At 42.9% G+C, this 26,711-nt stretch overlaps 1 protein-coding gene and 1 pseudogene across 2 annotated transcripts in view; one reads left to right on the top strand and one right to left on the bottom strand.

Moving 5' to 3' along the window:
* Positions 1–26,711, top strand: part of atl1 (atlastin GTPase 1) — a 103,330-nt gene that overhangs the window by 34,924 nt on the left and 41,695 nt on the right. Inside the window, exons 3-8 of one of the 2 annotated variants that reach the window (XM_070877502.1) lie at positions 12,059–12,193; positions 15,145–15,249; positions 17,640–17,690; positions 17,783–17,839; positions 20,266–20,358; positions 26,255–26,393. In XM_070877502.1, the coding sequence (XP_070733603.1) occupies positions 12,059–12,193; positions 15,145–15,249; positions 17,640–17,690; positions 17,783–17,839; positions 20,266–20,358; positions 26,255–26,393 (580 nt within the window). The remainder of the gene's footprint in view (positions 1–12,058; positions 12,194–15,144; positions 15,250–17,639; positions 17,691–17,782; positions 17,840–20,265; positions 20,359–26,254; positions 26,394–26,711) is intronic. The other variant, XM_070877503.1, reaches the window with a different exon arrangement.
* Positions 25,049–25,167, bottom strand: LOC139263523 (5S ribosomal RNA; annotated as a pseudogene).

The following is a 26,711-nucleotide window of genomic DNA, read 5'->3' as shown; positions in this document are numbered from 1 at the left end:
ATTGTGGCTCATATCTGCTGGATCTGGATGGCGCAGCTGTACAACGTGTAACCTTTATCTCTCTAATCTCACGGTCAGAGATGCCCTTTTTGTAAATAACAGATAAAGCGTTCTACATGAGCGATATATGGGCCTGTGGTTTTGATAGTCTATGCTTTTCTAGTCTTTGTGAGAATGGCTTGTTGCTCTGAGTATTCAAGGTTTCTAGCCCTTTAGTATCCCATAGTTCAATCTGACTACTGACTCCATTTTGAGGACACATTATGGCAATTTTTTGGGCATTGTGCCTATAACAGTATGCAGTGTATGACCTCTTAAACCCATCCTGGTGCTTGGCAGGATTGCTTGTGTGCTGTAAGAGCTTCTTGTGATTGGCCAGCTGGGCCAATTGCATAACTACATTGGCAGCTTGGCCCTGCACACTTTCTGGTCCATGTGATTGAAGCATTGAAAGTGGCTGGGAGAAGGATCTGGATTTGTTGTTACCCTGACTGACAGGACCCTTATCTGTACCGATTGCAACCATGCTCCTGGATATTCATCACAAAGGTTACCGATTGGCATGACTGGAGATCTAATGATAACAATTAGGTCATTAAAGGTCTCTGTAGGTGATCCTGAAACCTATTGAAGAATAGATAGCCCCTTCCATTCTGGAATCCCAGAGCTCTGTGGCAGTAGTCATAGAATACAAGGGAGAAGCACTGTCTGCTCTTGGGGCCTTTGGCAAAGGGGACTTCCATTGTAGATGTCTCTTGAGTTGTCATTGCAATTTATGGTGCAGCTAGCTAGTGGACTCCTGCACATGAGTTTCCAGTGACTTCACAAACTCAATGCTCAAAGCATTCTTATTTTAAATAGATAGCCGATGAGGTCTGGATAACAAGGTCATCAGCCATGGTGGGATGCTTGCTGGCTCTGGAAAATAGGTTGCTACGCTTCTGTCATCACCACCATCAGCTGCTGTTCACTGATGTTCTTGTCTAATTCAGTACACTCTTCTCTAACTTACTATCTAATTCCCCTGGATATATATGAGCTTGAGGTTGCGAGGGATAGAATGAATGATGGTGTGTGCTAGCTCAGCTTCCTGTACAACACCTAAAGAAACAGAAGATGAACAGAGGCTGCAATGTTGTTCTCACAAAGGCACTTTCATATTGAGCTTTCAGTAGAAAAACTAACATGGTAAAGTTCATCAATATACGTTGTGCAGATTAAATGAGAAAATGGGACAAGAAGAAGAAAAAAAAAGAGGTTGCTACAAACCCTGAGCTGCAGCCAGTCCTTTGACTTCTTCACCTGCAACCGATACTGTGACACCGCTCTTTAGGATTTGCAAGGCTTTCTTGTCACTCAGGGTTACAGGGTGAATATCAATGGATTCTCCTCCTGGGCATGTTCCTTCCCTTTTTTGGGTTGTCTTCCTCGGCAAGCAGAGTAGAAGTGAAAGGTTCAACTGCCATGATCACATACACTGCTACCCAAGTGCCAGCTTGCAGCCCACAGTATTATGACACATTTATGCATCCCGCAGCTACATTACTTGAAAGAATTACCTTGGGACTGAATTATTCAAGTAAGGAACTATACCAGAAGCTAGTAGTGCAGTATACTGGGCATTCGTGTCTAGCCCTGAAAGTATTTCAAGACATTGTGAGGAGGAGGTAATTGTAAGTGCCGTGTATGCTTAAGTACACTGAATTAATGGAAGATGCTAATGGTTTTGTCCACCTTATCTGACCAGGTTAAACCATTAAACTTTTTCCAGCGTTGCACATTCATCATTATCATAGACAATCCTTCGAAAGAGGATGACTTGCTTCGACATGGGTTCACAGATGTTTCAATGAAGGACCCGATATTCCAGTCCTGAAGTCCAATTGAGGGGGTGGAAGATGCCTGTGTGTGGATTTTTTTAACGTGTGGTGACTGTTACACATCAACTACCACTCGGGCTTGACAGAGCTAGGCCTTTATACAGTGGCAAGGGTTAACCAGGACACTGGAGACCTGCCCTGCTGCACGGACCTAGTGTACACACATATCGCAGTGTGGGCTGGCCCGTGCTGCCCCTGGGCCCTCGGCTCTTCTGGGCCCCATTGTCTGCTGGTAGCCACTTCCTGCCATTCTCATTGTGCAGCTTGCCTGCTGGTTCCATGCTACTCTGTCCCAAACAGAGAACTCTTCTGAGCTTCACTCCCGATTGCAGAATTTATTTCAACTCATTTGGAAAAAAAACAGAATGTTCTCTGCACTACTCAACGCCTTTCTGATATTGTGAACTACCAAAGAAAAAGCTTGTTGCCTTGAAAAGTCAAAGAACAGGCTGAACTTTTAAGCTCTGCAGAACTTTCAATCCTGCAGCAACACCTGATTTCCCATCCTGCAGTCAGCATGCTCCTAATCACAGGTGTTTGCAGTGCTAGGAACTTGCCCCCATTATGCTAATGAGGCTGACCCAAGGATAACAATTGGAATGAACACATTTCGGGTTGGGCGAGAGCTCGAGGAGCTGCATGACCTACTTCTGTTCATGTGTTGTTCCTGTACTGTCTGACTTCTGGTTGAGTATGTATCCAGTCAGAAAATCTAGCCTTTTGTTTTTGCAGTCATGTTAGAAATTGTTGATCCCATTTATGGCCACGTAAATGGTATCAGCATTTACACATTTCTGTAAGGTTGATGGAGCTTATTCCGAGATAATCTAGAGCCCCCTGGATGTCTAGGGACTTACAGGGTAGGATAAAAAAAAAAGGGAGGCTTATGACAGAGGGCTAAATACTGCAGAATCTCTCTGAGTATAAAAAGTCCAGGGGTGAAATTAAAAAGGATATTAGGAAAGCAAAGAAAGAGCATGAAAAATGTTTGGCAAGTAAAATCAAGGAAAACCCAAAGATGTTTTATAAATATATTAAGAGCAAGAGAATAACTAAAGAAAGGGTAGGGCCTATTAGAGACCATGAGAGTAATCTGTGTATGGAGGCAGAAGATGTGGGTATGGTCCTTAATGAATACTTTGCATCTGTTTTCACAAAAGAGAGGGGCGATGCAGACACTGTTTTCAAGGAGGAGGAGTGTGAAATATTAGATGAAATAAACATAGGAAGAGATGAGGAATGAGGGGTTTAGCAGCTTTGAAAGTGGTTAAGTCCCCAGGCCCGGATGAAATGGCTGTTAAGCAAAGCAAAAGAGGAAATAGCAGAGGCTTTGACCATCATTTTCCAATCCTCTCTGGCTTCAGGTGTGGTGGCAGAAGACTGGAGGACTGCTAATGTGGTTTAAGAAGGGAGAAAGGGATAGACCGAGTAATTACAGGCCAGTCAGCCTAACCTCAGTGGTGGGAAAACTATTGGAAAAAATCCTGAAGGACAGGATAAAAGACACGGATTAATCAAGGACAGTCAGCACGGATTTGTTAAGGGAAGGTCGTGTCTGACTAACCTGATTTAATTTTTCGAGGAGGTAACCAGGAGGGTCGATGAGGGCAAAGTGTATGATGTAATGTAAATGGATTTTAGCAAAGCTTTTGATAAGGTCCCACATGGCAGACCGGTCACAAAAGTAAAAGCCCATGGGACCCAGGGCAATGTGACAAATTGGATCCAAAATTGGCTCAGAGACAGGAAGCAAAGGGTAATGGCTGATGGGTGTTTCAGTGACTGGAACGATGTTTCCAGTGGGGTTCCGCAGGGCTCAGTGCTGGGTCCCTTGCTTTTTGTGATATACATCAATGATCTAGACTTGAATATAGGGGGTATGATTAAGAAGTTTGCAGATGATATTAAAATCGGTTGTGTGGTTGATAATGAAGAAGAAAGCTGTAGACTGCAAGAAGATATCAATCAACTGGTCAGGTGGGCAGAACAGTGGCAAATGGAATTTAATCTGGAGAAGTGTGAGGTAATGCATTTGTGTAGGGCTAACAAGGAAAGGGAATATACATTAAATGGTAGGGCACTGAGAAGTGTAGAGGAACAAAGGGACCTTGGAGTGCATGTCCACAGATCCCTGAAGGTAGCAGGCCAGGTAGATAAGGTGGTTAAAAAGGCAAATGGAGTACTTGCCTTTCTTAGCTGACGCATAGAATACAAGAGCAGGGGGTTTATGCATGAACTGTATAAAACACTGGTTAGGCCACAGCTGGAGTACTACGTGTAGTTCTGGTCACTGCATTACAGGAAGGACATGATTGCACTGGAGAGGGTACAGAGGAGATTTATGAGGATGTTGCCGGGAGGGAAGAATCTTAGCTATGAGGGCAAATTGGATAGGCTGGGTTTGTTTTCCTTGGAACAGAGGAGGCTGAGAGGAGACCTCATTGAGGTGTATAAAATTATGAGGGACCTAGATATAGTGGATAGAAAGAATTTATTTCCCTTCGCAGAGGGATCAACAACCAGGGGACATAAATTTAAAGTAATTGGTAGAAGGTTTAGAGGGGATTTGAGGGGAAGTTTCTTCACGCGGAAGGTTGTGATGGCCTGGAACTCACTGCCTGAAGGGGTGATAGAGGCAGAAACCCTCACCACATTTAAAAAGTACTTGGATGTGCACTTTAAGGCCCCAAGTTTCCGCACGCGGAAAAACAGGCGCCCCTCCGAGCTGGGCGCCCGTTTTTCGCGCCGAAAACGGCGCCTGAAAAAAAAACGCGCTATTCTCGAGCGCTTTGCAGCTCGATGTCAGCTTGGTGCGGTGCCCAGGGGGCGGAGCCTACCACTCGCGCCGATTTTGTAAGTAGGAGGGGGCGGGTACCATTTAAATGAGTTTTTTTTCGTGCCGGCAACCCTGAGCGTATGCGTTGGAGCGTTCGCGCACGCGCTGTGTGAAGGAAACATTGGCACTCGGCCATTTTTGTAGTTCTTTGTAGCTGTTTAATTTTTTAACATTTTTTAATACAACCACATTGCCCTTCCATGAGGCAGCCATTTCCCGACGGGCCCGACCGACGGCAGGGGGGCCTCCTCCCCCCCCCCCCCGCCGTCGGGAATGGCTGACTCAACTTCTGAGGCTTCCTGCAGCCTTCTCACTGCCTCCCCCCCACTGCCGTAGGTCGGGCCCTCACTGCCTCCCCCCCCCTGCCGTCGGGAACGGCTCCTGCCGTAGGTCGGGCCCTCACTGCCTCCCCCCCCCCTGCCATTAGGAACGGCTCCATTCTAAGTTAGCTTGGAGTACGTTTTCACTGTGGAAACTTTCAAATCAGGCGTCAGTGGCCGGACATGCCCCCTTTTGGAAAAAAAAATTCTGTTCAAAAGTGAAACTGTTCTACATGACTAGAACTGCAGAAAACTTAAATGTGGAGAATTGCGATTTCTAAGATACTCCGTTCTCCACCAGTTGCTCCTAAAAATCAGGAGCAAATCATGTGGAAACTTTGGGCCTAAGTGCCGTACACCTAGAGCTGGAAAGTGGGATTAGGCTGGATAGCCTCTTGTTGGCGGGCATGGACACGATGGGCCGAAATGGCCTCCTTCCGTGCTGTAAACTTCTATGATTCTATGATGATTGATCACACAGAGTACATCCTATAAGAAAAAGTAGAATTGGACAAATTCCCACAGAAGCAGTAATTATTACAACCGAAACTTGTTTGTCAACTCTGTGCACCCATAATACTTAGCATACCACCAGTATTTGTGTATAGCTGATTTGTTATCTGTTGTTGGAGGGGATTTCTTCTGTCAAAATAGTGCATGAGCTAGCTGAAGCCATAGATGCAGGAGCTGGCCCAGAGTACTACAGGAAAGGCAATTATTCAAAAAAGAGACATGACTCAGGAATTATGAACTAATTAATCTCGCATCAGTGGTATAGGAAATGTTCAGCAGCATTTACTGAAACTCTGCTAATGTACATTCAGAGAACATTTAAAGAAATACAAGGAGTAGTCATGTTTTTAGAAATATCTCAAAAATCTGTCAGAATTCTTTGAAGAGGACACTGAATGGATGCGCACAAGTTACTTGGATGAAATTAACTGAAAATGATCTAATTGTCCAGTGGAGTTCCACTAGTTCTATTCATAAATGATGGAGAATATTGCCTGTCAGAGGAGGAGGCGGGGGGGGGGAGAGGGAGAGGAGAGGGGGAGGAGGAGAGGGGAGGAGAGGAGGGGGGGTAGGAGAGAGGAGGGGGGGTAGGAGAGAGGAGGGGGGGTAGGAGAGAGGAGGGGGGGAGAGGAGAGGAGGGGGGGAGAGAGGGGGGGAGAGGAGAGGAGGGGGGGAGAGGGGAGGAGAGGGAGGAGAGGAGAGGGGGGAGGAGGAGGGGAGAAGAGGACAGGGAGAGGAGAGGAAGAGGGGGGAGGGAGAGGAGAGGAGAGGGGGGAGGGAGAGGAGAGGAGAGGGGGAGGGGAGAGGAGAGGAAGAGGGGGAGGAGAGAGGAGAGGGGAGGAGGGGGTAGATGAGGGGGAGGAGAGGGAGGAGGGAAGAGGAGAGGGGGGAAAGAGGAGGGGAGGGGGGGAAGAGGAGAGGGAGGAGGGGGGAAAAGGAGAGGGAGGAGGGGGTGGGAAGAGAAGAGGGAGGAGGGGGGAAGAGGAGAGGGAGGAGGGGGGAGAGGAGAGGGAAAGGGGGATAGGAGAGGGGAGTGGGGAGGGGAGAGGAGAGGGGAGGAAGGGAGAGGGGAGGGAGGGGGGGAGGAAGAGGAGAGGGAGGGGGGGGAGGAAGAGGAGAGGGAGGGAGCGGGGGGGAGGAAGAGGAGAGGGAGGGAGGGGTGAGGCAGAACGGGCCCGGCCGACGTGAAGAAGCCGGGCCGAAGACTTCAGGCGGGCAGGCCCCGCCGAAGGAAGAGGGAGCGGACCGGACTTGAAGGTGGGGGGGGGGGGGGGGAGGGAGGTGGCGGGGGAGCCGGAGTGGAGCGGGAGCTGGGGCGGGGGGGGGGGGGAAGCGGCAGGCAGCGGAGCGGGAGCTGTGGGGTGGGGGTGGGGGAAGAGGCAGGCAGCGGAGTGGGAGCTTGGGGGGGGGGGGGTTGGGGCGTGAGAGAGCCAGAGGGAGCGTGAGCTGAACAGGGGGGGAAGCCAGAGCCAGAGCAGCAGCTCGAGCAGTCTGATCTTCGCCGCTTCAGTGAGCCCATTCGGCCAGGGTTAGGGGCGGTGTGCTTCGGGCCCCTTCCACACAGTTTTGGTGCCTGGAGCTACTGCACATGCGCACACACTGTAGCGTGGATGTGCAGAGGTCCCGGCACTGTTTTCAGCGCAGGGACCTGGATCTGCCCCCCCACAGCTTGTGCTGCGCTACGCCGAGGGCCTGGATCGACCTGAGGGAGTGGAGAATACCGAGGTAAGTTTTTGCCGCAGTTTTGAGCGCGGAAATCAGGCGTGGCTCGCGGGGCTGTGCCGTTCTAGGCGCAGCCCGAAACTTGACACCATTGGGTGGTGCAGTATCATTTACAAATGACCAGCTTTCATTTGGCTTGACAGTGATTGCTTGCAGGGAGTGTCAGTCAAGTTTGATCTTGTCCTCACCCAACATTAACCTGTTAATTTTCTAGATGACATCACTGGACAGCAATCAGAAGCAGGAATACAAAAGCAAAATACTGTGGATGCTGGAACCCTGACTGTTTCCCCCCCTTCCATTGCCTTGTTACCTGCGAACTAAGCAAACGTGTTTTTGCTGCAAGCTGCACAAGGAACTGACAAGCCCTTTGGCATGTTGTTCATCATACTAATTATTTAACAATGTTCTGGATTAAATGTTGAAAAAAGACACACTGTGATATATCACATCGATATAAAGAAATGCTGATAAAATTGTTGATTAAAAGGGAAGTTTATCATCAAGTAACATTTGAATAAGTGATTAGAAAAGTTACATAAAGTACTGTATTAGTCACTCATTAAAACTTCCTTCAGAGAACAAAGGTTTGCTTTTGGACAAATTCTAATCCTTTACTTTGGCCCAAACAATTTTATAAGTTTCCAGCTCATGTGCTGCAATGCCAAAATTACTAATAATACATTAATTAAGCATTCAAACATCAGGATTAGCTTTATAACTGTAATATTAATCCTAAAGTTCTATTTGAAGAGAGTAGAGCATAAAATTGGAGGAAAATATGTGAGGAAATACATTACCTGTGCTTTATCACCATTGTTCCTCTTATGTTCTTTTTTAAACTTTAACTTTACTTTTCTAATTTAGCCTTTATGGTCTTTGCTAGATTTGTTTCTCTCCAAAAAAATTCTCAAACTTGTACTAGCCTGTTTTCTTCTTCCTTTTGGCTCCCAATTTAATACAGGTACTGGGACAAGTTTTGAAAAACTCTTTTAATTAGCTCCAAAGCAATTGTCCCGCCAATTAAAAGCCCAGGTGCTGAAATTTGCTCGCATCATGTTGCTATTTAATCCAGTTTTACATGTCAAAACATGGGAGAGTATAATTATCCTCACAGCATAAAAAAAAAATTCAGAGTTACTATGTTTTCTCATTTGTGCCTTTGGCTGGCCCAGTGGATATATCTGTTGAAAGTAAAGAACTGCATTATACAGGCGCTCTATCTATTCACTATTATAATAAATCCTGTTTTCGTATGTTCGGATAGTGAATCTTGCGATTAAAAAATATTGGGACTCAAAGAAAACCTCAGCCAGGTGGTCCTTACTTCTCTAAAGCTATTTCTGTGGCTGAAATTTCTCTGCTGTATCTTTGTTCATATTCCCCATAATTTCTGCTCACATTTGTACACATTTCCTGTATCCAAGAGATGCTGAGAATTAAAGTGAGTGTAAACTGACAGCAAACGTTTCTGCTATTGATTCACAACTGACTTAAATATGAAAATCAAGGTCCTACGCCATTTGCAACTTTCAGGTACAAATGGGCATAGCGGTGACTTGCACACAATTTTCAGCACCATCTGCGGAGGCAGAGGCAGCAGGATTCGCATCTACTCAACTGTTGATGAGGGCTGACATAGTTGGGCCTTCTGGGCCAGCCTAACTTTAATAACAAGGTGAGCTGGCCCATGTTGGGCCTGGTGCTTGGGGCTTATCGGTGAGAGGGATAGGAAAGCATAGGAAAAGGAATAGGCCATTCAGCCCCTCGAGCCTCACCATTCAATTTGATCGTGGCTGATCTGTAGCTCAACTCCATTTAACCTCCTTGAATCCATATCCTTTAATGCTCTTCGCTAACAAAAATCTATCAATTTCAGTTTAGAAATTTTCAGTTGACTTAGCCTCAACAGCTCTTTGGGAGAAGAGAGTTGCAGATTTCCATTACCCTTTATGTGAAGAAGTGTTTCCCGACATCACCCCTGAATGGCCTAGCTCTAATTTTAAGGTTATGCCCCCTTCTGGATTCCCCGACCAGAGGAAATAGTTTCCCTTTATCTACCATATCAAATCCGTTAATCATCTTAAACACCTCAATTAGATCACCCCTTAATCTTCAATACTCAAAGGAATGCAACCTGTCCTCATAATTTAACCCTTTTATCCCTGGTATAATTCTGGTGAATCTGTGTGCACCCCTACAAGGCAATCATATCCTTCCTGCAATGCAGTGCCCAGAACTGAACACAACACTCCACATGTGGTCTAACCAAAACTTTAAACATCTGTAGCATAACTTCCACCCCTTCATACTTCAGCCCCTTGAGATGAAGGCTAACATTCTATAAGCCGTTTTAATTATTTTTTGTATCCATTCACTAGCTTTTAATGATTTATGTACATGGACCCCTAAATCTTTCTGCTTCTCCACTGCTCCGAGCTACTCGCCATTTAGATAATAATAAGGAAATCCTGGGGTTTAATATATGGGGGGTGCGGGCGGGGGTTCTTCCAATCATCCACTATAACTTCAATGGAAGATCCTTGGACCTCAGTATGTCCTAAAGTGCTTTACAGTCAATGAAGTACTTTTACAAGTTTAGTCACGGTTGTAATATAGGAATGCAGCTATTTATTTGTGCACAGCATGGTTCCAGGAACAGCAATGTGATAATGACCAGATAATCAGGTTTATTTTAGTAATGTTAATTGAGAGATAAATATTGGCCAAGACACCAGGGAGAACTCGCCTGCTGTTCTTCAAATATTGTTATTGGATTTTTTACATCCACCCCAAAGGGCAGACAGGGTCTCGGTTTAACGTCTCATTCAAAAGGCAGCACCTCTGACAGTTCAGGACTCCTTCAGTACAGCATAGAAGTGCCAGTCTAAATTAGGTGCTCAAGCCTCTGGAGTGGTGCTTGAAACAACAACCGTCTGACTCAGAGATGAAAGTGTTACCACTGAGCCACGCTGACACCGAAGTCGATGGGGCAGCTGCACTGCACGTCCGTTCTTTCCGGCTTGAGTCATTTTGAGGCCCGAACCTTATTTAAATGCCACTGCCGAGCACAGGTGCCAAAAGGGTGCCGACTGCAGCTTGCTGGTTGTGGGAGGGCGAGAAATCGGCCGGCTCTCGTGTTGATCTGGCCAGCTGGTCAGCTCTGGAGATGGTAAAGAAGTTGTCGTAGCTTGGGGGGGAGGCGGGGAGGAAACTTTAACTAGCCACCTGCTCCTGGCCCAACCAAACTAAAATTAAAACTTCACTTGGCAGTTTTCTGAGCATCATCCTACACTCCCTACAATGCTCACTAGGCTGCTCACTTTCTGGTACAAATAGGCAGCGTTAACAAGGTTGATTTTGTGGCCATTTTACCTCAAAGTTGCAAATGGCATAGGACTCTAATTTGCATATTTAAGCAGCCTAAATCTGTTTTAGATTTACAGGCCTACCTGAAAATTGCCTCAGGCGGGCTTTAGATGGTACATGGAGGTGTGCCACCGAATTACAATCGACAGCCACTCGTTTTTCAGAGAGCCAGCAGTTAAAAAAATCACCCCCATTCTATTTGGGGTGCATCAAAACCAACCCTATCATAAATGTACTTTCAGTTGCTGCCTGCCACAGGACATTGAACCTGCATCTAGTTGCCTTGTGACTCTGAGCTCACATGAAAGCTTGTATTTTTAAACATCCATTTCATGCACCCTCTTTTTTTTCTCTTCTGTTTCTTTCTTTTCTGCTGAGGTTCTGTAAATAATTAACTTACAGTCTGTTTTCTGGAGACTTAGCAGGCAATAATTGACCTTTTTGGTGATGTTTTAAACCAAATGTACCATCATTAGTAAATAGAAATGATTCCCTCAAAAAGAAAACCACAAGTTAATACATTAATAAAAAAAATTCAGAAATGGTGAAAAAGAATCTCAAATTAAAAATGGTACAGTAAACACTGCAACAAAAATATCCACAGCCTGTTGGTTGTTCCTCCTTATGAGATCCATTACACATCGAGCTTCCTTTCCACCCATTCAAAATGGACTTTGTAGAGGGAATGTGTAACTTTGGCGCAAAAGTTGGAAAATTGCATCTGGTATTCATTAAAATATTTTTGCATATCAGACCTTAATGGGACTATGCCACAAAGGCCGGGATTCTACTCTCCTATCCTCCCCTTTTGATTGTCACCCTCCCCTTTTGATTGTCACCCACCCCTCTGGATTTGCCTCAACCTCAACCCATTTCCCTGTGTTGATTGTTAGTTGCTATGCTTGTTGGGCCCCTGACTCAATTCTCACTGCCTAAGGGAACCCACCAGTTGAAGAGCAGAAAATCCAGGCAGGGATGCTGCTGCAGCACTCGAAGAGGCAGCAAGGGACCTCAAAGAGGCAAAGTGGCCGGAAGATTTGATCAACTGTCCAGCTGAATGCCTCAGCTAAGACCAAGACATCAGCAAATAAGTGATGGTGACTGGAGGAAGAGAATGCCACTACAAGCCACCTTCCATAAAATTGCACAGAGGCAGGAGGGTTTTCATTCTGTTGAGTATCTCGCTTCTAACTGAATAAAGAACATACTCTCAAATTCAAGTCATTTGCATTTTGACTATTATAGTATTTGCAATAGCAATAATCCAAAATATATTGTATTACGCATTAAATGTTACTTATAAAAATATTTATATTCATGATTTCTGAATATTGGAGATGGATTCTTGGATTCAATGGTTATAAAAAAAATACAATTTTTATGTCAAATTCTTTGAATTGTTTATTTCCCTAATTTAGGATCCCAATGCCTGGTTAGGTCACGATGATGAGCCTCTGACTGGTTTCTCCTGGCGTGGAGGATCAGAGCGAGAGACGACTGGGATTCAGATATGGAGTGAAGTGTTTCTGGTGGACAAACCAAATGGAGAGAAGGTGAGAACAGATCAACAAGATAAATAATTACATAGAATCTACAGCACAGAAGCAGGTCATCCGGCCCAACTGGTCTATGCTAGTATTTATGCTTCACACCAGCCTCCTAAAAAAAACATTACAGGTTTGCGTAGTGCGGTAGCTTCAGGTAGAGTAGTAATTCTCAAATTGCCTCGGGCTGTGCCTCACCCAATGAAGTTTTGGTATTGCTTCACTTTTTAAAGAAATGTTCATTTGTTGAATGAATAGAGCCATTGTACATAACTTTACAGAGGTTTTTTTTTCTCTGTGGTGTGAAGAAGTATGATTCAAGAGCAGCTTGTCTATAGATTATCAAGATTCAACTTTATACATAATATGGGAAGTGAATGCTGGAAATCTGAAATAAAAGAAAAACTAAAAATGCTGGAAATGTCAAATTAATTGTGGTCTGTAAAGACAGGGTTTGTGTTTTGGGTGGGATAGAGCAGCTTGAATCTGGAGTCCTGCCTAAACATCAGCTATCTTTTTCAGATGCTGACCAACCAGCTGTGCATTTCCAGCATTTGCTGATTTTATTTCAATTTTGTAAAGTATTGAGAGCAATCAGTATACGGAATAGGAATCAGAATTCATAAGCGTATTGTTATTTTTGGCATTTTTACAATTATTGGGTTGCAAAGAGCATTTAATGCATCCTTTATGTAAGCATATATATAATGAAACCATTGAGATTACATAGTCAGAATTAACATTTTCTTAATGTTTTTTCAGTTTTTTTCTAATCAGAGGGACTAGATGAAATATAGAAACATAGAAAATAGGTGCAGGAGGAGGCCATTCGGCCCTTCCAGCCTGCACCACCATTCAATAAGATCATGGCTGATGATCATTCACCTCAGTACTCCTTTCCTGCTTTCTCTCCATACCCCTTCATCCCTTTAGCCGTAAGGGCCATCTCTAACTCCCTCTTGAATATATCCAATGAACTGTTATCAATAACTCTCTGCAGTAGAGAATTCCACAGGTTGACAACTCTCTGAATGAAGAAGTTTCTCCTCATCTCAATCCTAAATGACTTACCCCTTATCCTTAGACTGTGTTCCCTGGTTCTGGACTTCCCCAACATCGGGAACATTCTTCCTGCATCTAACCTGTCCAGTCCCATCAGAATTTTATATGTTTCCATGAGATCCCCTCTCATCCTTCAAAACTCCAGTGAATTCAGGCCCAGTCGATCCAGTCTCTCCTCATATGTCAGTCCAGCCATCCTGGGAATCAGTCTGGTGAACCTTTGCTACACTCCCTCAATAGAAAGAACATCCTTTCTCAGATTAGGAGACCAAAACTGAACACAATATTCCAGGTGAGGCCTCACCAAGGCCCTGCAGTAAGACCTCCTTGCTCCTATACTCAAATCCCCTAGCTATGAAGACCAACATACCATTTGCCTTCTTCACCGCCTGCTGAACCTGCATGCCAACTTTCAATGACTGATGTACCATGACACACAGATCGCGTTGCACCTCCCCTTTTCCTAATCTGCCGCCATTCAGATAATATTCTGCCTTTGTGTTTTTGCCACCAAAGTGGATAACCTCACATTTATTCACATTATACTGCATCTGCCATGCATTTGCCCACTCACCTAACCTGTCCAAGTCACCCTGCAGCCTCTTAGCATCCTCCTCACAGCTCACATCGCCACCCAGCTTAGTGTCATCTGCAAACTTGTAGATGTTACACTTAATTCCTTCATCTAAATCATTGATGTATATTGTAAATAGCTGGGGTCCCAGCACTGGGCACTACGGCACCCCACTAGTCATTGCCCGCCGTTCGGAAAAGGAACCGTTTATCCCGACTCTCTGCTTCCTGTCTGCCAACCAGTTCTCTATCCATGTCAGTACATTACCCCCAATACCATGTGCTTTAATTTTACACACCAATCTCATGTGTGGGACCTTATCAAAAGCCTTTTGAAAGTCCAAATACACCACTTCCTTGTCCACTCTACTAGTTACATCCTCAAAAAATTCCAGAAGATTTGTCAAGCATGATTTCCCTTTCATAAATCCATGCTGACTTGGACCGATCCTGTCACTGCTTTCCAAATGCGCTGCTATTTCATCTTTAATAATTGATTGCAACATTTTACCCACTACTGATGTCAAGATAACTGATCTATAATTACCCGTTTTCTCTCCCTTTTTTAAAAAGTGGTGTTATATTATCTTCCCTCCAGTCCATAGGAACTGATTCAGAGTCGATAGACTGTTAGACAATGATCACTGATGCATCCACTATTTCTAGGGCCACTTCCTTAAGTACTCTGGGATGCAGACTATCAGGCCCTGGGGATTTATCGGCTTTCAATCCCATCAATTTCCCACCTAATAAGGATTTCCTTCAGTTCCTCCTTCTCACTAGACCCTTGGTCCCCTCGTATTTGCGGAAGGTTATTTGTGTCTTCCTTTGTGAAGACAGAACCAAAGTATTTTTTCAACTGGTCTGCCATTTCTTTGTTCCCCATTATAAATTAACCTGATTCTGACTGCAAGGGACCTACGTTTGTCTTCAATAATCTTTTTCTCTTCACATATTTATAGAAGCTTTTGCAGTCAGTTTTTATGTTCCCAGCAAGCTTCCTCTCATACTCTATTTCCCCCCTCCTAATTAAACCCTTTGTCCTCCTCTGCTGAATTCTAAATTTCTCCAAGTCCTCAGGTTTGCTGCTTTTTCTGGCCAATTTATATGCCTCTTCCTTGGATTTAACACTATCCTTAATTTCCCTTGTTAGCCACGGTTGAGCCACCTTCCCCGTTTTATTTTTACTCCAGACAGGGATGAATCTTTGTAATTGTGCTTGTACATCTATGGAGTTGATTATTTCCTTTTGCAGTGTTGGTAATGATAGTAAATATCATCAACATGCCTTTTAAAGGTCACCAACAGTTCTGTATCATTTGCAGGTTGCAGTGCTGCTGATGGACACCCAAGGAACATTTGATAGCCAGTCAACTCTCAGAGACTCTGCTACAGTATTTGCACTTAGCACCATGATAAGTTCAATGCAGGTAGGAGAATCTGGTTCTGAAATTTGGGATGCTGACCTTTAGAAATGGTGTTAAAATATTGAGAAAGTACTAGTGTGTTGGCATGAGTGCTGACAACTGTGTGAGCACCTTGCAGCATCATTTCTTTTAGTCATTGGACTGTTGCCATATTCCATAAAATAAATATTCATTCCTTTAATTAAATGAACTTTATGCACATTTTATTTAGTGCACCAGAACTGAAATAAACAAGAAGGTCTTGCGCAGAACAGCCATGGCCAAGTCATCCTAAGAATTAAAAAATAAATATTCGGAATTAAAAAAATAAAAACAAAAATAATTAAGTTGAATACCTAACATTTTGGTGATGGAAAATGCATGGCCTTAAAATTATGTTTCAGATCTAGCACCACATGAAGTCAGTCTCTCTGTCATCACCTCCATGGTGCACTGCAAAAGACACATGTTACAGCAAATGGAGGGGGTAGAGTAACAAAAATTGTTCGCTCGATAACAAATGCATTTACCTCACAGTGTACAAAGAAAGTGCATATTTCCATTTAAACACAAATCTCTCAGGTGACATTGTATGAAAGAATGGTTGACTCCACAGTATTAATACACATAAAATAATAGGTACGAGTACAATATTGTGTCGACAAATGCTTGGATAGAACATTGAATTGGTGGAGTCTATTGCAAGGGCTTAGCAAATTGAAGGCTTTCTTTGACATTATAAACTCCAAACTTTGTATCTGTCATCTGAATCCTAAAGTTCAATTACATGACTCAGTGTTTTTCATTTTAATTAAGTTATATTTTGGCAATCTCCACTTCCATTTTCCCACTCTTGTTTAGCTCATCACGTCTGAGCTGTTATTTCAGAGCAAGAGTTAGTTCAGCCCATAATTATTCAGATTAATCCCAGCCCAAAAATATCAAGCTTTAAATCTAATTTGTAATTGCAAAGCTAAATAACCTGTCATCTATCAGTAATCGGTTATGTACTAATTATAAAGTGCGCAGTCAGTTTAAATGTTATTGAAATGTGTTTATACATATCCAAGTAATACAATTACTATTATATAGACTATGATCAAGCAGAGTTTTTAAAGTCACTTTAATAAGGTGAGGAGACACGTAGTAATCTAAACTAAAATAAATCTTTTTGATATATTGACCAAGAAATTGCAGGTTAAGTTAACTTGCATTGTGCTTTTGGTCCATAGAATAGTATTTCATGGAATTGGAAAATGTTACAGAATATAAATTAATAAAAGCACACAGTTCCTAATTCCTAACACCCAGTCTATCACAAGCACTTTCTCATGTACAATATTCTTTGATATAAAGTATCCCCTCACTGGGATACAGAGTATCCCCTCAAACTGACAATCTCTGATACATAGTGTCTGTTAACAGTAACAATCTCTGATGTACAGTATTTCTCAGTTTCAATCCTTGGTATACAGTGACAATCTCTGCAATACATTCTTCTCTCTCTCTGCCAATTTCCACTATACAGTATCTCCTGATACTGGGTACATAGTATCACGTCATTTAGACAATCTCTGGAATACAGTATCCCCATACAGTGACAATTTCTGGTAAATAGTAGCACCTTACCGGTTTTCTCTGTTATTCTTTCTAGTCTCTACCTTTCTGCCTAACTGCTTCATAAGAACATAAGAAATAGAAACGGGGTAGGCCATACAGCCCCTCGAGCCTGCTCTGCCATTCATTAAGATCATGGTTGATCTGATCATGGACTCAGCTCCACTTCCTTGCCCGCTCCCCATAACCCCTTATCCCCTTATTGCTCAAGAAACAGTCTATTTCTGTCCTAAATTTATTCAATATCCCAGCTTCCACAGCTCTCCGAGGCAGCAAATTCCACAGATTTACAACTCTCTGAGAGAAGAAATTCCTCCTCATCTCTGTTTTAAATGGACGGCCCCTTATTCTAAGATCATGCCCTCGAGTTCTAGTCTCCCCCATCAGTGGAAACATCCTCTCTGCATCCACCTTGTCAAACCCCTTCATAATCTTATACGTTTCGATAAGATCACCTCTCATTCTTCTAAACTCCAATGAGTAGAGACCCAACCTACTCAACCATTCCTCATAAGTCAATCCCCTCATCCTCGGAATCATCTGTGATAGTCAACAGACTGGCAGGCAAGCCTTGCCATAACATCAATGGATGAACAATGTGGAATTTCAGGGCTATTCACTTTAAGATTCTGATTAAAGCCAGATAATTAGAATTCACGTGTAGACATGCTTAAGCTAACAGCCATACACTATAATCATTTAACTGAGTCTCAGCGATACTTTAAAAATCATTACAATAAAGCAACTACTTGTCTTACTTTTCAGAAACATAACAGCTCTTATTTCACTTTGCCCAGGTGTATAACTTGTCACAAAATATTCAAGAGGATGATCTTCAGCATCTACAGGTAACTGGGCATCTAATAAAATATATACACAACAGCATCATCTTTATGAGGGTAAATTGTTTACCTTAGTGTCACCATTTAACCATCTTCAGCTCTTCACTGAATACGGAAGACTAGCTATGGAAGAAACATTTCAGAAACCATTTCAGGTGAGGAATAGTAAATGTTTTTACACTGCAAAGTTACAGAAGACTAAATTTACTAAATTAAATATTGATGTTATCACCATTTAAAATTGTTAAGAAATTTATTATTGCCTTATTTTTAAAACTTGTTTTACTTTCTGCGCATCTCACTTTTCCCCCAGCGCTGAGCAGCTAGCCTGGAAACCTGCTGCAGGGATTCTCCTTACACCAATTTTGAACCAGCCACTAGAATATGTGCAAGAGTGGTGCTGAATATTTTGCTCTCTGCTTTGTCTCTTATACCTTTTAGGAAGGATGTGGTCTCTGCTCTGGACTTATCCCTCAAGGCTGTGGGGAATCAGATGCATGAACCCAGGTCCTAGCACACTGTGAAAGATTTCACTATGTAACCAATTATAGATATCTTGATTTCAAAATACGAGCATGAAATAGACTAAGTGTTGCTTAAGCACAAGTGACATCATATGTGCACTGGTTTAACATAAGAACATAAGAAATAGGAGCAGGAGTAGGCCCCTTGAGCCTGCTCCGCCATTCAATAAGATCGTGGCTGATCTGATCTTGGCCTCAACTATACTTCCCTGCCCTCTCCACATAACCCTTGACTCCCTTATCCTTCAAAAATATGTCTATCTTAAATACATTCAATGACCCAGCCTCAACAGCTCTCTGGGGTAGAGAATTCCAAAGATTCATGACTCAGAAGAAATTCTTCCTCATTTCCGTTTTAAATGAGCGACCCCTTATTCTGAGACTATGCCCCCGAGTTCTAGATTCCCCCACAAGAGGAAGCATCCTCTCTGCATTTACCCTGTCAAGCCCCCTCAGAATCTTATACATTTCAATAAGATCACCTCAGTCTTCAAAACTCCAATGAGTATAGGCCCAACCTGCTCAACCTTTCTTCATATGACAACCCTTTCATCTCAGGAATCAACCTCGTGAACCTTCTCTGAACTGCCTCCAATGCAAGTAAATCCCTCCTTTAAAAAAAAGGAGACCAATACTGTATGCAGTACTCTAGATGTGGTCTCACCAATGTCTCATACAGTTGTAGCAGGACTTCCTTACTTTTATATTCCATCTCCCTTGCAATAAAGGCCAACATTCCATTTGCTTTCCTAATTACTTGCTGTATCTGCATGCTAAAATTGAGTTTCATGTAGAAGGATCCCCAGATCCCTCTTTACCACAGCATTTTGTAATCTCCCACCATTTAAAAAATAATTTGCTTTTTTATTTTTCCTACCAAAGTGGATAACCTCACATTTTCCCACATTATACCATCTGCCAATTTTTTGCCAACTCACTTAGCCTATCTATATCCCTTTGCAGATTCTTTGCGTCCTCCTCACAACTTGCTTTCCCATCTATCTTTGTATCATCAGTAAATTTGGCTACATTACATGGTCCCTTCATCCAAGTCATTAATATAGATTGTAAATAGTTGAGGCCCCAGAACTGATCCCTGTGGCACCCCATAGTTACAGTTTGCCTACCTGAAAATGACTCATTTATCCTGACTCTCTGTTAGTTAGGCAATCCTCTTTCCATGCTAACATATTACCCCCAACACCGGGAACTCTTATCTTGTGCAATAACCTTTTACATGGCACCTTATCGAATGCCTTCTGGAAATCCAAATACATGACATCTACTGGTTCCCCTTTATCCACCCTGCTCGTTACATCCTCAAAGAACTCCAGTCAAACATAATTTCCCTTTCATAAAACCATGCTGACTCTGCTTGACTGCATTATGATATTCTCAATGTCCTGCTACTACTTCCTTAATAATGGACACCAGCACTTTCCCAATGACAGATGTTATGCTAACTGGTCTATAGTTTCCTGCTTTCTGTTTCCCTCCTTTCTTAAATAGGGGCGTTACATTTGCGGTTTTCCAATCCACTGGGGCCTCCCCAGGATCCAGGGAATTTTGGTAGATTACAACCAATGCATTCACTATCTCTGCAGCCACTTCTTTTAAGACCATACAGGCCATCAGGTCCAAGGGACTTGCCCACCTTTAGTCCCATTAATTTACCTAATACTTTTTCTCTAGTGATAGTGATTATTTTAAGTCCCCCTCTCTCCCCCCCCCCCCCACAATAGCCCCTTGATTATCAATTTTTGGGATGCTTTTAGTGTCTGCCACCGTGAAGACTGATACAAAATATTTGTTTAAAGTCTGTGCCATTTCCGTTTTCCATAATTAATTGTTTGTTGCTCCCTTATTCATGATGGGTGCATAGGAGTGTAAATTATAAACTGAATTAAATTGGGTTGTAGGATTGATCTTATCTCATATTGTAGTTGCCTTTTAAACTGGCAGAAATGTTTTAAATTTACGAGAAAATATATTGTGTCAATTATATGGCTGTATAACAACTCTCAGACTAAAGATTATTTTCTTTTTTTAATGTGCAGTCACTTATATTTCTAGTCCGAGACTGGAGCTTTCCATATGAATTCAACTACGGTCTTGATGGAGGCATAAAGTTCCTGGAGAAACGTCTTAAGGTTTGTGGGAACAATCTAGTAAATAGCTTGAAGGTAACTGCAGCAGTGTTTCCACTGAGTAAAACTAGGGATAGTCCACTGCTGCGGTACCAGATGTAGTCATAATGTTGTCTCTGTCTTTGAACTTGAGTGCATAGCCATCTCACTATTAGAAAGTAAGGCCAAACTAGTTCATTACTGGACAACAATCACCAAATGGTTCATTGCACTGGCCGCCTTTTTGTCATACCTTGTTCTGCAGCTGAGAGGATGGGCAGGGGGTTTCTCTTGGGCCTCTGCTGGGCTGCCCTTAATAGATAAGCAAGAGCATCTCAGATTGATCCAGCTGTCTGATCGTTCTCTTCCTGTCTGTAAAAACAGTGATAATAGCATTTGTACGCAAAGTGTTCATGCATAGATATTTTCTAAGCAGATGATTGATGAGATGGAATCCATCACCATTTCCTCTATCTGAAGGTGGCAGGGTGACCAAAATCTCAACTGGACTGCAGCAGCATTCACTGCAAAAAGCAGAAACCATGATTTGACAGTGAAAATCTGCAAGTTATTGTCACCGGTATGAAGATAAAAGGAACTACTCTGTACACAATGGAAAGGGTGACCCATTAATAATCAGGCTTGGGAGACCATTGCCTTAGCCACGAATGCAGTTTACGTACCTGCAGAAGCGGGAAGGATATCAGGAAGAAAGTTTTCGACTTGAAGAGGAGTGTCAAGGTGAGAAATGTAGCTGCCATACATGTCGGTAATCATTAATGCTAATTAAACTATGTCAGAGTTGTCAGCTGAGTTTGCTTGAATAATTTACTAAATTGATGCAGTAACCTGATGTAGTTGCTACACAGAGAAGCAATGAATTTGTTACAGAAAAAAGGTAGTATACAACAGAAAGCACTGAGTAATGAATAGGCTGAGGGTCTCAGCAGGCCATCCATTAGATGGGACAGTGCACAATGCAGGTGGCATGCAAGTTAGAAGAAAATAACTTGTTTTTAGCTTCTACAATTGAATTCACATACCTTATCTGACACTTGTGCTTTCTGCAGGTATGAAGTGATGAATGCATTGTGCTTTGTTACCACTTGAAACAGGCACCAACCTAGAGGCAAACATTCTGGAGGATTTCAGAGATTTGGAGAAAGAAGTACAGGTTGAGATACTTCACATGGTTGTGGGAGCTGAAGAAAGACCGGAGGCAGCTGCATGAAGACCGAGTGTGAACAATGTCTCTGCTGAGTCACTTTATGATTCAGATCTCATAGGGCCAGTTGTGAAATAGAGAATACATTAAAAGCATGAACAGATGTACCTGTCACTCACCACCTTGCACAGCATGATGCAGACAATAGGTGCAAAGTTATGCTATGTCATGTAGCAAGAGTTCTCCTTAGATTGTCGTGTAACAAAGGTTTGCTGCCGGGGAGACCGGAGGCACAAAGCAGTGAGAACATTTGCAGCATCCCTCACGAATGCTATCACATGCTAGAAAACACAGCTGAGAAAGATTGAAAACTATTACTCGAACATGCAGCTAGAATTAATGCACTTACTCAACTCAAAACATTTTGTCGGCAAGTTAATTTACAGGAAGCTATATGCAAGGCCATAACATGCTGCAACCTGAAAACTCACAGTAGAAAATATCCCTTAATTCAATACATATTGCTATTCCTGATACAGAAAAATGTAGCATACAACAGAAAGCAATGAGTAATGAACAGGCAGAGGATCTCAGCAAACTAAACCTGACCCCCTGAGAGAGGGTGATGATGGAACCCATTGGATGGAGCAGTACACAATACAAGCAGCATGCAAGCTGGAGGAATTTGGGTCCAAAATCCAAGTGGCAATGGCTAGCTTCCTTGCAGTGAGACATTCCTGGTACACCAGTGAGGGATTCAGAGACCTAATGGCAGTACCTCAAGACGATCATTGGCCCTCAGGGAGCCGATCATTGACCAACATGAGAATGTGGCTTTCTACAAGGGCATGTGGAAAGATGCACAGGAAGAGTCAAGTGGCTCTCAAGTCACTGCCAGTCCCTTGATTGAACCTATGAGCAAGTCTCAGAAGAAGTCCTCAAAGGCAAGCAGGCCACAGAAGCTGAAATAGGACTGGACAGTTCTGGCACACAGGCAGCACCATCAGGGTCTGCAGCATTCAAAAATGTCAATACATATTTTCTTTCTCATTACAGAAAAAAACATACAACAGAAAGCACCAGACTGGCTGAATCATGGATTCTCATAGACCTATTGGAAAGCCTGTACATCAATTCCTTCCAGTAGGAGTATTAGAAATACAATGGTACACTAGTAAAAGTATTACAAGAGGGAAGCACTGAAGCAAATCACACTAACTCATAATATGTAGATACATGTTGTTGTAGTACACCTTCACTACTATTTTCAATAAAGACACAACAAATCACCATGAATCATGTAGTCATCGTTTTCATTTGAAATTTATGTTTTTCAGATCAACAGCGGTAATAATGAAAGGTTGATTCGGGAATACAGTATTGAATAAATCATAACAGCAGGCTTCATAGAAATAACTGCTCACTCATAGCCTGGAAAACCAATGCTGCTTCCCATAGTGCTGCATTGCTTCAACAAACTTTTCATAAATCATTCTGTTCCTACACCATGGCCTTTTACTGTTCTTGCAGCACATAGCACACCAGTACCATTCTGCCAGCTCTCTCTGGAGCATTTTGTAGCTCATCCCTGGTAATGTCCAAATATCAAAGACTATAACTTTAGTATGCCAGGTGACTGCATGCTAAGGTTCCTGGCTCTTGTATGTGCTTTATTGTAAATGCCTTGCCAAGGGGTTTGAGAGCTGTGTAGCAGTGTAATGAATGACATTTCAATTGGGTAACCCACAGCCCCAAGAGTCAACCTGTTCAAAATGGTTCATAATAGTGAGTTTTTCTAAGCAAATTTACATAATTGGAATGAAAATCTGTTGTTACTTCAAGCAAAGAATTGTAGATACTGGAAATTTGAAACAAAAATAGAAAATGCTTGTAATGCTCTGCAGGTCAATCAATATCTGAGAACAGACATATTAACATTACAACCAGAAGAAAATACATGGGAACAGCATTCAAAAAGGAAAACAAAGGAAATGGGAGGAAAGCATGACCACAAATGGTCATGCTATTTCCCCTCTTGTATGCGCACGTGTGCGCGTGTCATCATCATAGGCAGTCCCTCGAAATCGAAATGGCAGAAGGGATAACCAGCCGTGGATAACCAAAGAAATAAAGGAGAGTATCAAATTAAAAACCAATGTGTATCAGGTGGCCAAGGTTAGTGGGAAACTAGAGGATTGGGAAAATTTTAAACGACAGCAAAGAATGACTAAGAAAGCAAGAAAGAAAGGAAACATAGATTACGAAAGTAAACTTGCGCAAAACATAAAAACAGATAGTGAAAGCTTTTACCGATATATAAAACGGAAAAGAGTGACTAAAATAAATGTTGGTCCCTTAGAAGATGAGCAGGGGGATTTAATAATGGGAAATGTGGAAATGGCTGAGATCTTAAACAATTATTTTGCTTCGGTCTTCACAGTGGAAGACACAAAAATCATGCCAAAAATTGCTGGTCACGGGAATGTGAGAAGGGAGGACCTTTAGATAAACACTATCACTAGGGAGGTAGTGCTGGACAGGCTAATGGGACTCAAGGTAGACAAGTCCCCTTGTCCTGATGAAATGCATCCCAGGGTATTAAAAGAGATGGCGGAAGTTATAGCAGATGCATTCGTTATAATCTACCAAAATTCTCTGGACTCTGGGGAGGTACCAGCGGATTGGAAAGCAGCTAATGCAACGCCTCCGTTTAAAAAAGGGGGCAGCAAAAGGCAGGTAACTATAGGCCGGTTAGTTTAACATCTGTAGTGGGGAAAATGCTTGAAGCTATCATTAAGGAAGAAATAGCGGGACATCTAGATAGGAATAGTGCAATCAAGCAGACGCAACATGGATTCATGAAGGGAAATCATGTTCAACTAATTTACTGGAATTCTTTGAGGATATAACGAGCATGGTGGATAGAGGTGTACCGATGGATGTGATGTATTTAGATTTCCAAAAGGCATTCGATAAGGTGCCACAAAAAGGTTACTGCAGAAGATAAAGGTACGCGGAGTCAGAGGAAATGTATTAGCATGGATCGAGAATTGGCTGGCTAACAGAAAGCAGAGAGTCGGGATAAATGGGTCCTTTTCGAGTTGGAAATCGGTGGTTAGTGGTGTGCCACAGGGATCGGTGCTGGGACCACAACTGTTTATAATATACATTGATGACCTGGAAGAGGGGACAGAGTGTCGTGTAACAAAATTTGCAGATGACACAAAGATTAGTGGGAAAGCGGGTTGTGTAGAGGACAGAGAGAGGCTGCAAAGAGATTTAGATAGGTTAAGCGAATGGGCTAATGTTTGGCAGATGGAATACAATGTCGGAAAATGTGAGGTCATCCACCTTGGAAAAAAACAGTAAAAGGGAATATTATTTGAATGGGGAGAAATTACAACATGCTGCGGTGCAGAGGGACGTGGGGGTCCTTGTGCATGAAACTCTTTTTGAGTTTATCTGTGAACATAAAAAGACATTAAACCGCGCCCTGGATGACACAGCAGACATTTACAAGGCCCCTTTTTTTTTCGTTTTTTTTTGGGGCGCCTACTGCACCTGGTATTCCCAGGCAGTCTCCCATCCAAGTACTAACCAGGCCTGACTCTGCTTAGCTTCCGAGATCAGACGAGATCAGGCGTTTTCAGACTAGTGTGGCCGTAGGCGCCTTGTGCATGAATCCCAAAAAGTTAGTTTGTAGGTGCAGCAGGTAATCAGGAAGGCGAATGGAATGTTGGCCTTCATTGCGAGAGGGATGGAGTACAAAAGCAGGGAGGTCCTGCTGCAACTGTATAGGGTATTGGTGAGGCCGCACCTGGAGTACTGCGTGCAGTTTTGGTCACCTTACTTAAGGAAGGATATACTAGCTTTGGAGGGGTACAGAGACGATTCACTAGGCTGATACCGGAGATGAGGGGGTTACCTTATGATGATAGATTGAGTAGACTGGGTCTTTACTCATTGGAGTTCAGAAGGATGAGGGGTGATCTTATAGAAACATTTAAAATAATGAAAGGGATAGACAAGATAGAGGCAGAGAGGTTGTTTCCACTGGTCGGGGAGACTAGAACTAGGGGGCACAGCCTCAAAATACGGGGGAGCCAATTTAAAACCGAGTTGAGAAGGAATTTCTTCTCCCAGAGGGTTGTGAATCTGTGGAATTCTCGGCCCAAGGAAGCAGTTGAGGCTAGCTCATTGAATGTATTCAAATCACAGATAGATAGATTTTTAACCAATAAGGGAATTAAGGGTTATGGGGAGCAGGCGGGTAAATAGAGCTGAGTCCACGGCCAGATCAGCCATGATCTTGTTGAATGGCGGAGCAGGCTCGAGGGGCTAGATGGCCTATTCCTGTTCCTAATTCTTATGTTCTTATGTTCTTATGTTCCACTCTAAAAGTGAGTTTTCAGGTGACTGTACAGTCTAATATGGGAATTACAGTCTCTGTCACAGGTGGGACAGACAGTGGTTGAAGGAAAGGGTGGGTGGGGAGTCTGGTTTGCTGCACGCTCCTTCCGCTGTTTGCGCTTATTTTCTGCATGCTCTCGGCAACGAGGCTCGAAGGCTCAGCGCCCTTCCGGATGCTCTTCCTCCACTTTGTATTTTTCCTCTATGTTAAAACTACATCTTTCATTTTACTGTGCATTGAATTAAAAACAAGGACCTAAGCATTTTCTTCTGGATGCTGGGGAAAATTTTATTTATGTTCGCTATTTGATTTGTTTTTTTCTTCCCCATACCAACTTATTCCAGATTTCAGAAAACCAGCACGAGGAGCTACAGAATGTCAGGAAACACATTTATTCTTGTTTTACAAATATTTCCTGCTTTCTAATGCCACACCCTGGTTTGAAAGTAGCCACCAATCCCAACTTTGATGGACGGCTAAAAGGTACGTGTAATGTATGCACCTGTGAGGATGCTCACAGGTTTGCAGAACTGTTGCATTGTCAATGACATAGCCAGTCACATGATGTTCACAAGACTCAATAAAACCGCAGTCAGTTGGGTCTAAGTCATCCACGATGAGGGATGCAGTTGTGAGCCTAGTGGATGAACTGGTAATGTGTAGTATGAGTGTTAAACCTTTGTTAATAAACCAACTAGTTCTTAGTAGCAATGTGTTGCTATGAATTCAAGAACCCATGAAGCAAATACATTACAGGACTGATTCAACATTCATTAGCCTATTAAAATTACTGAACACTTA

Source organism: Pristiophorus japonicus, chromosome 4 (assembly GCF_044704955.1).
Source record: "Pristiophorus japonicus isolate sPriJap1 chromosome 4, sPriJap1.hap1, whole genome shotgun sequence".
Lineage (NCBI taxonomy): Eukaryota > Metazoa > Chordata > Chondrichthyes > Pristiophoridae > Pristiophorus > Pristiophorus japonicus.
This window is presented reverse-complemented; position numbering and strand designations above follow the sequence as displayed.